Genomic DNA, 10,027 nt, shown 5'->3' with positions numbered 1-10,027 from the left:
TCAAGTATCACTTTGAGGTAGTTTATACAAGACTGGGTACATTACGTACTCAGGAAAAATACCCAATGATTAATGTTAACAAAAGATGTCTTTATCTATCTATCCACACACACACGCACGCACGCACGCATGCACGCACGCACGCACGCACGCACACACACACACACACACACACACACACACACACACACACACACACACCCAAAATCTCCAGTACTATATAAGAAATTGTGATGCACAAAATAAAAGCTCTATTCCAGTGCTGGTTGAAGAAGTATCTGATTTATGACAGAAAAACAACAAAAATTTCAGTTTTAAATACCAAAGGCCTTATGACTATTTAAATGCTAAGTTGTTGTACTATGTTTTCCTCTCGTGCAGCAGTCAGTTTTTCTGAGGGCCCACAGCAGCTGTACTCTCAGCTGCTGCCTTTCTCCTCTGTCCGTTGTGTTCCGCTGTGGCGTCCTCCACCATGGTTGACTTCTTCTTTGTTCCTGCTGAGATGTCGGGGTAGGATGAAAATGAAATAAACGTCAATACAGTTTCATCAGTACCAAAATGAGGGTTTCTTGGGCTGCATTCAGTACACCTCTTACCTGTGAGGTAGTTTCGGTGCATCCGATGGAACAGTAACAGACCGATGAAGAGGACAAAACCGATGCAGGCCACAATCATTCCGCATAGCGGGAAGCTGTAGCTGCCTTTAGTCTGGATAATCTGGGGATGAGACAGCAACAATAAAATCCCGAGCCACTGCTTGGGTTCTCTCCTTTGTCGTACTCCCTTTTTCTGAAAATGTGACAATACAGTCATCAGACTTACCGATCCAACAAGAACCTGCATCATCATCTCTCCCATTCCTGCACTTGTTACCAGGACTGGAGTCGCACATCCTGCAGAGAGAAATAACTGGATTATTTCATGTCCTTAACTCTGATGTCACTGCTGTGTTCTAGTTGCTTATAGCTCAGATGTTATCATACCCTGGTAATCCAGGATGTCTTCAGTGTAAGCAAGCATACAGGGGAAGATGCTGCTGAGGAAAAGTCCACATAAACACGTCCCAACAAACAGAAAAACACTGCTGGTGTAGAAAATAAGGAGCATCAGCACAGTCACAATGGCTCCTGCCTGCAGGAACACAGAATAACCTCAGAAACACAAACGTTGCACTTAGATGTTCGCTGCGCACAGCTTATTTGTAATGTCACAGAACTCCAAAGGCTTTATCGGCTTTACCAGATTTAACACAAGCAGCCTCATGGGTTGAAAGCGGTATGAAAGCGGAATGGACAACAGGCGCCCAGCGGTGATCGCAGCCCAAAATATGCTGGCTAGATAACCTGCTGTTTTATGAGGTAATGCCATTGGTGATTGTACAGCATAGGTGTACACAAAACCAGCATAGGCTCCCTAAAAAAAAAAAAAAATTACAATATTAGAATATAATATTTCTATATTATAAATGAACAAGTGCATTTATTCTTAAATATATTTCATAACTTCTTAACATTTATAATGCTGTGCATAACTGTTATATAAGTTATAACACATTAATGAAGCAAAAATGTGCAGAAATAATGGAACTATTCTAAATATCAAAAATTTGCAATAAGGATTCTCAGTATTAAAATATATAACACAGTACAAAATCAAAATCTCATGTCAGGTCTTCCTTTATTCTGAGTGATCTATCCCATGGTTTTAGAATATTATCACATTAATTTATTAATCATTGATTATTACACTGGTCAACAACAAAAAATTTCTTGCATGGACTTTAAGAAATGATTTACAGTAATTTTGGGGTGCTGAATCTGAATCTGAGCTCAAATTTGCTCTATTACATCACATTTGTTTGCAGTCTGCATGTTCCACATTGATGGATTATGTATAAATTGCTCATTCACTCACGAGTTTGACGGCACTAATCGTGCACAAAAGCAGCTTCAAAAGCATAGTTTATAAACCAGGTTCGCGAAATGCGAACAAGTGCCATAATATTGTTTATGGCAACAAAAAGGTGTACAAGACTGCAGCTTTTGCTGCAATGCTTATGTTTTCATATCTCAAAAATGTAATGTGATTGGCAAAAAATGAAGCCATATTTGGATTCAGTAGCCCCAAATTACCCAAAATCTGTTGAAAAACACCATGTAACAAAAACTGTTGACCAGGGTTATCCAAGAAGGACACATCCAGGTTGGACAAAGTAATCAGGCGGGCTGACTCTGTGGAAGAGACCACTGGACAAACTGCTGGACATTATGGACGATGCCAGTCATCCTCTGCACACCGTCATCAGTAACAAGAGCAGCGTCTTCAGCCACATCCTGCTCCTTCCCAAGTGCAGGACCGCGAGACTGAAAAACTCCTTTGTCCCTCAGGCCATCAGACTGTACAACTCCTCACTCAAGGGGAGGAGGAGTAACAGAAAGACAGAGGACGGGAAGGAGAGGAACAGTAGTAGCCAGTAAACCAGTATTGAACAGCATGTCTGGTATTTATATTTATGTATTTATATTTGCAATTTTTTTTTTTTTTACTTTCACTTTTGATGCTCTGTGCGCTTCCTACCCTTTGTGCTGCGATACATTGCTGCTGGAACCTCAGTTTCCCTGAGGGAATCTTCCCAAGGGATTCTGTCTAATTTTATTTTATCTAATCTAATCTAATATGCTGTTTCTTGTCTTTGTGACATCATGCATTGGGATGTAAACCTACGATCTGACAATCTCCATAATATACTACTTTAACAAAACACACAAAATTCTCTCAAACATTACATATTTTTCTTTCAAAGTTAAAATTTGGTGTTTTACTGACACATCAATAAAGTCGGGGAAAAAACAGCCAAAAGTGTGACTTGCACTGTACCCCAAATCACATTATTTTCAGCCGTCACTCACCACAATGCCATCAGTCATGAACAGCACCATCCCGCCAAGGATGTGTATCATAAAGAAGGAAACTGGCAGCTCACGCAGGTTACCATTCTGACAGCAGCTAAAAATATCTCTGTGACCTGGAATAGAGGAAACAGACACAAATTATAGCACACAAAGTGGCAGCTGTAGGGTTTTTCTCACCTTATTTGAAAATGTAGGGAAAATGTACATTAACCTTATGGTAGGATGCTGGAATAAAAATGAGCCCTTTACCTCCAGCTTCATGTTCTTTGTGTTCCACGTCTGGGCCCCCCTCGGACCCCTGTTGGTTCTCCATAGCTAGTTCATCTTTGTCCAGTAAACGTGGATTTCCGCTGGGGCAGCACGGGATCAGCTGTTCCCGATACATCAGGTACAGGGTGGCGATGGGTACAGGCAGCTGATGGTGCAAAAACATTCATCAGATCATTTGGTTTACAACAAAATAATCTTTCCAGAAACTACTACGTCTTATTTGTGTCGTACATTAATAAGCGCCATGATCCAGAAAGCGTATTTCACAATAGATTCTTCCACCCAAGCATCGTGGGATATGTAGTCATGCTGTACTGTTGGACTGTTTCTCAGCATGTTCCTGAAATGATGCAAGGGGATGGACTCATTCGCTGTGTGATTCCCGCAGCCCTTCTCTGAGAGGAAAGGATCTGCAATCAGCGGACTCACCAGGGCGCCGAACCCAATAAAGAAGTGAAGAGCCTTGAGAGAGAAAAAGACACACATCAGACACGTGAAAGACTGCAGTTTGTCAAAATAACTAAAAAAAAAAAAAAAAAAAAAACCCTCCAACAAATCTATTTATTCTGTTAAAGAAGTTATGCTTTTGTTCCAATTTGTCTGTCTCTCTGTTAGAAAGATCATAATAGATTTTAATACAAATTACTGAAGAGGTAGGGTGTGGGTAAAGGAAGAGGTGATTCAATTTTGAAGAAGGACTGCATTTCTGTAGCACTGTTCCATCAAGCAGATGCTGAAACTGCTTTACAATGGTGCCTCACATTTACTTTCCCAGCCAAGGTCGGTACTCATTTTTACAGCTGAGTGAACACAGACAATACGAATGATATCTTGTTCAAGGACAGAGACAGGTGGAATGAGTCGGATTCAAACCCAGGTCTACATACTGGCAGGCCAGCTCCTTACCCACCTGCTCTATATTTTTGATATAGATCTGGATTACACAGTGGATTTTCCAAAGCAACCAGTAACAAAGACAAGAGATTACCTCAGCATTCAAAGACAGGATCAAAGGTTAGTGATCAGGATCAACGATCCAAGCAAAAGATGAGTAATCAGGATCAAAGATTAGCAATCCTCATGAAAACTCAATGATCCAGATATATGTTCAGTGATAAATGTCAACAATCGGGATCAAACATGAGCGACTGACGACCAAGACTGGAATCAGTATCAGGATCAAAGCCAGGTTATCTGGAACAATGAATAGGGACAGGAATACATGTCTTCAGTCAGAATGAAAGATGTGCAGTTAGGTTCAAAGATTAGGATCAAAGACAAGGGTTCTGGAATAAAGATCAGTATCAGGATCAAAGGTGAGTAATTAGGGACAGGATCACAGGTCAACAATCAGAAACAAAATGTGCAAACACAATCAAAATGTTCAGGACGCTGTGACTGTCTATCCATAGATGTACTTTGGTCCAGATCCAGAAAATAAGCCAGATCTTGTTGGAAAAAAAAACAATAATAAAGAATTTTCCGACTTGGGTGGTCCACACTTGATTGTGCCTGATTCTGTTTTTTTTTCCTCTCTCTGTTTGAGGTGCGGCTCCATCCAGGGATGGGTGTGGTGTCTGTTTTCTGAGGCTCTCCTGTCCTGACATCTCCTGTACATTCGTTTTGTGAATTGTTTTGTATTTAGTGTCGGTAGCATGGCCCAAGCAGAGGGTCACCCCTTTGAGTCTGGTTTGCTTGAGGTTTCTTCCTCAGATCATCTCCTGTGTGCTTGCTCTTTGGATTGTTAAGGTTAGATCTTACTTGTGTGAAGCACCTTGAGGCAACTTTGTTGTGATTTGGTGCTATATATATATATATATATATATATATATATATATATATATATATATATATATATATATATATATATATATATGTGTGTGTGTGTGTGTGTGTAAATGAAATGAATTAATGTACTAAGAACTGGGATTTTGTTTGGAGCTTAATTTGAATTAAAGGAAACCTTGGTGGAGGTGTGCGCTCTCTGAGTGACCTTCTAGCTTGTTCACAATTTTAAATATGCACTTGCTGAACAAACTGAGAACACAGTAGTAGTTGATGCAAGTTCATTTTTGGTGAATTAGCTTTTCATATAATTCACCACGTCAGTACTTCAGCAGACATTACCTGCAAGAAAACAGCTGAGTCCTTCTGATAGATGGTCACCAGCTGGATGTTAGCAATAGTGTCAATGATTCCCATCGCTAAACCCGACACCGCCATGGCAATGGCCAGCACCAGAACACTGGTGCACAGAGGGATGATGGCAAATATCACAGAGATGATGAGAGCAGAGATAAATAAGGCGGCTAGTGCGCTGAACAACCTTTGAAACAAAAAAAAAAAGAGAAAAAGATGAAAGTCAGCATTAAAACGGTCACACGTGCACACCAAACACCAGTATGGGGTTTGGTACTTACGTCCTTTTGAAAACACCACCGACAGAGCTGCCAATCAACAAGCAGAACTGCTGGGCGAAACACACCCAGGTGATCTGACTGAGTGTCGACTGTGTTTGACATTGCAAATCCAAAATTGTCGGCCCGAGAAAAGCAATGCAGAGTCCAAAACTGAAGAAAACACTCCAGTAGGTCAACGTGTGATGGGCATTCCGCTTGAACAGAGTTAAGATCCGATCGTCCACAAACTTCATTGCCACTGCGTGTGAGGTGTGTTTGTAATAAATATAATGTTCTTCTTTGCAGAAAGAGACGAGCAACAAGTTAGACTATTATGACCCGCAGCAGGGACGGTTTTTATTTAAGACAGATGCTTGTTTTAACTGTTGTGAACTTCTTTCGCAATTGCTTTTAAAGCATTTAGTTTCCTCCTCTGTGTACTGCTTAACAGAAAAGGATGTCCAGTTGAGTTAATGGATGAAGTGTACATGCTTCTAACAATAACATGTCAATTTGAAATGTGTCAATGATTAGCAATGCAAAAATCTGTCTGTCAAAACATGACCTGAACAAGTGCACTGACATGTCAGAACGGAAGCAGTCCTCTTCTTTTTCATATTGCATGTGGAGAAACATTTGTTGCTCATTCATACAGATGCTCGAACTCCAAAGCGGCATAATGTCCTATAAAAATGCAAAAAGTGCAGAGAATATGTCTTTTTACTGCAATAAGGCCTTCAAGCATGAATCCTCGGTTATTATTGAATGTCTCCTGTGTCATTTTCTGTTTGTCTTCCTTTGCTTTCACATTTATTTAAACTCTTATAAACTAACAACTCCACTAAATTGCATACGTGCAACAGCCAAGATGCGTTTGTAATGTAGACATCAGGTTTAATTCAAAGGGTTTAATAAAAAAACTCTTTAGGAATCTCCATTTTGAGATAGAGGTGGGCGATACCAGGAATTTTGGTATTGATCCAATACCAAGTAAATACAGGCCCAGTATCGCCAATATCGATACCGATACTGATACTTTTTCATATTTAAGCTTCATAGATCCAAAGGATCCAAAAGACCTAGGATAGAATTTCGTCAAACATTGTACATGACAACAAAATACTTTATTATCACAATCAACATTTTTGTTTAAAAAATATCACTCAACACAACTTAAAACAAAATCTCCTGAGGTAGAGGGCCGACAAACCAAAATACAAGGGTGCGGCGTGTTGTGTGATACAGCGCAGCGCTGCTCTTACAGACAGAGAGTAGACTGATGAATCTGTGTGCACAGCAGTCAGTGCATGCGGGAGAGAAAAAAAGCTTGAGTATCGATCTGTTTACACGTGGATCCTTCAATATCAATACCAGCGTTGGTATTGATATTATTGTTATTAGGATCGATCCTCCCACCTCTATTTTGAGACACCCATAAATTTGGATTAGATTAGCTAGAATTTTATTGATCCCTTGGGAAGACTCCCTCACTGACATTGAGGTTCCACAAGCATTGTATATCAGCACACAGGGTAAGAAGCACACAGAGTATCAAAAGTGAAAGTAAAAAGCAGTTTGCAAATATAAATACAAATACACAAATATAAATACCAGAAATACGGCTCACTACTGGTTTACTGACTACGGTACTGTTCCTCTCCTTCTCATCCTCTGTCTTCCTGTTACTCCTCCTCCCCCTGAGTGAGAGGTCGTACAGTCTAGTGGCCTGAGGGACAAAGGAGTTTTTCAGTCTGTTGGTCCTGCACTTGGGAAGGAGCAGTCTTTGGCTGAAGAGGCTCATCTGGTTGCTGATGACGGTTTACAGAGTGTGACCGACATCGTCCATAATGTCCAGCAGTTTGTCCATTGTTCTCTTCTCTGCCATTGTCACCAGAGAGTCCAGCTTCACGCCAGTGCCAAAGTAATGAGATAAAAGACATATAAGGATTATTTTTAATATGAGTCACCAAAACCTTAATTTTTTTTTCTCCAGATAAATCAGTGGCTCATACATGAGCATTCCCAAGTCACTGAATATATCTTGGACTTCATTTACATTAATCATTAATAAATACTTCCAGCATGGTCCTCTATGGTAAATCTGTCTGGAGTAGGCAGGTCTTAAAAGCTGAGGGACTGTGCAAAAAAGGACACAAGTGAGGTCACCCACCAACGTACCCTACTAAGTCCGACTCTGCAGGCGGTATGTGATTGGAGAAAGTGGGAATGGTGCAACATTTGGGTGTTGCATTGTCAGTTATATGGCGATAAAACAAGACTGTAATTGAGTGTAGCTGAAATTTTACATGTTTTTATAGAAAAAAGAAAATCCTTCTCTCTTGCACTCCACCATGAAGCTGTGTAAGTGGTGATGCACATTTTCTCCAGTCAGTGCCACAGAACCCTATAACTCCTTCAGAGATGTATGGGTGTCTTGGTGGCTTCCCTCACTTGTCTTCTTCTGGCACAGATGTTTTATTTAAACTCTGTTCTAGTGTTGTACAGAGGAGATATTACAAAAATTGCATCACTGTCCAAATACATATGGTCCTGACTGTGCACTGCAATATGACATCTGGACTGGTTATGAATAAGAGAAAGGATTTAATATTTAATCCTTTTTAATGATTGCATGGAAACAGAGCTCTGCTGGTTTAGGACAAATAAGGGCATCCGGCCAGCCATGTCATACACGGGAAAGTAAAACTGATAAATGAAAATATTTATTAGATTTGATGTTTTTGTGTGTGTATGTTTGTTTAATTCTTGTTTTCAGAAATCTTCATTTGCTCAGTTTTATTTAAATCCCCCAGCAGTGATCTAAATTCCAGTTCAGTCATCCCAACATAATTGTGACTCACCCATGTTACCTAATCTCACCCCCTGATAAAATAGTGTTCCTTTGCTGCCTGTACACAACATGACACACTTTCCTGGGTGTATTTCAGTGCAGTACCGCAGATGCTCAACCCTTCAGTTTAAGCTGAGTAACTGATTTGCCAACACGTCCTCCTCAGCGAAGCTTCCGCTCAGGAAGAATATGTATGAAAATTATGTGTTTGCACAAAAGCCATTCATTAACGCCCATCATCCATCACACCTCTGCCTCTCCGGACGGAACAGCACAAGGTGACTCCTTGAGGTAATTGTCAACTAACATGCAGGACTGTGTGTTAAAAATCAACAAGAAAGCTCAGGCTGGACATTTCTTTTTGAATCCAACTGCCATTTACAAAGTTTATATTTTTAAGGGGTCTGACTTTTTCAAATTAAAGAGCAAAAATGTGGTCCTGAATAAGGAAATAAACGACTACCTGTGTGTTATTCACGGCAGAACTTGTGGGGGAAGAAGCAACAGTGCATATACAGATAAATCAGGAATGAACCCTGAACAATGTGTGTCATTTTCATTTGGTTTACAGATTATTCTCAACATAACATACTGCAGAAGAGAAAGGGGTTTCCCTTTCTCTTCTGCAGTACACTGCCATAAGTTGAAAGATGTGTATGCAGGTATGATTCTTTACCTTAAAGGTTATTTCTTCAGTAGAACAACTTTTCATGTCACTGAAAAAAGAAAAAAGAATCAATAAAAAGGAGAAATGTTCAGTTGGTCAGTATGAAGGGTCATAGGTTAGCCACCCCATCACCCTTAATTGGAGTAAGGAGTTGAAGATGAGTGAGTGAGTGAGTGAGTGAGTGAGTGAGTGAGTGAGTGAGTGAGTGAGTGAGTGAGTGAGTGAGTGAGTGAGTGAGTGAGTGAGTGTTCAGTTGGTCAAATAGAAACCTGGTGTCTACGTTCCTTAACCCCAAAATTTGCTCAACAGCCTCCGTAGTTGTTGTGGATACAGTAAAAGGTCTTTTCATTTGGGCCCAAGGTCATTTTCATGAAGAATATTCATTTGGATCAAATAGGAACTTAGGGTCCTTGAGTCATTTAAGGCCCAAATTGCCATCCAACTTTTTTAGCTATAGAGATACAGCAAGGGCTCATTTCATTAGGCCCAAAGGTCAAAACATGCATTTACAGTTATATTTACTTTGAAAACAAAGCTTATTTGGATCAAATCGAAACTCGGGGTCCCTGAGTCATTCAAGCTCAAAATCTGCCATCCAGCCTCGTTAGCTATAGAGATACAGCAAGGGACCATTTCATTAGGCCCAAAGGTCAAAACATGCATTTCCAGTTATTTTACATAAAAAATGTTTATTTGAATCAAATATAAACTTGGGGTCCCTGAGTCATTCAAGCTCAAAATGTGCTATCCAGCCTAATTAGCTATAGAGATACAGCAATGGATCATTTCATTAGGCCCAAAGGTCAAAACATGCATTTCCAGTTATTTTACATAAAAAATGTTTATTTGAATCAAATATAAACTTGGGGTCCCTGAGTCATTCAAGCTCAAAATGTGCTATCCAGCCTAATTAGCTATAGAGATACAG

General features: G+C 40.0%; 1 protein-coding gene across 1 annotated transcript; it reads right to left on the bottom strand.

Moving 5' to 3' along the window:
- Positions 1-224: 224 nt before the first annotated feature.
- mfsd4ab (major facilitator superfamily domain containing 4Ab) lies at positions 225-5,962 on the bottom strand. Its single transcript, XM_034171615.1, has 10 exons — positions 5,603-5,962; positions 5,310-5,508; positions 3,414-3,644; positions 3,162-3,327; positions 2,910-3,025; positions 1,240-1,413; positions 984-1,131; positions 823-893; positions 597-717; positions 225-494 (listed from the first exon to the last, which is right to left on the bottom strand). Exons 1-10 carry the CDS (start codon positions 5,833-5,835, stop codon positions 385-387), a joined length of 1,569 nt encoding a protein of 522 aa, XP_034027506.1. The 5' UTR covers positions 5,836-5,962; the 3' UTR covers positions 225-384.
- Positions 5,963-10,027: the final 4,065 nt, after the last annotated feature.

The sequence above is a fragment of the Thalassophryne amazonica genome, chromosome 6, assembly GCF_902500255.1.
Source record: "Thalassophryne amazonica chromosome 6, fThaAma1.1, whole genome shotgun sequence".
Taxonomy (NCBI): Eukaryota; Metazoa; Chordata; class Actinopteri; order Batrachoidiformes; family Batrachoididae; genus Thalassophryne; species Thalassophryne amazonica.
The sequence above is the reverse complement of the archived record's forward strand: the minus strand, read 5'-3'. Positions and strand labels throughout refer to the sequence as shown.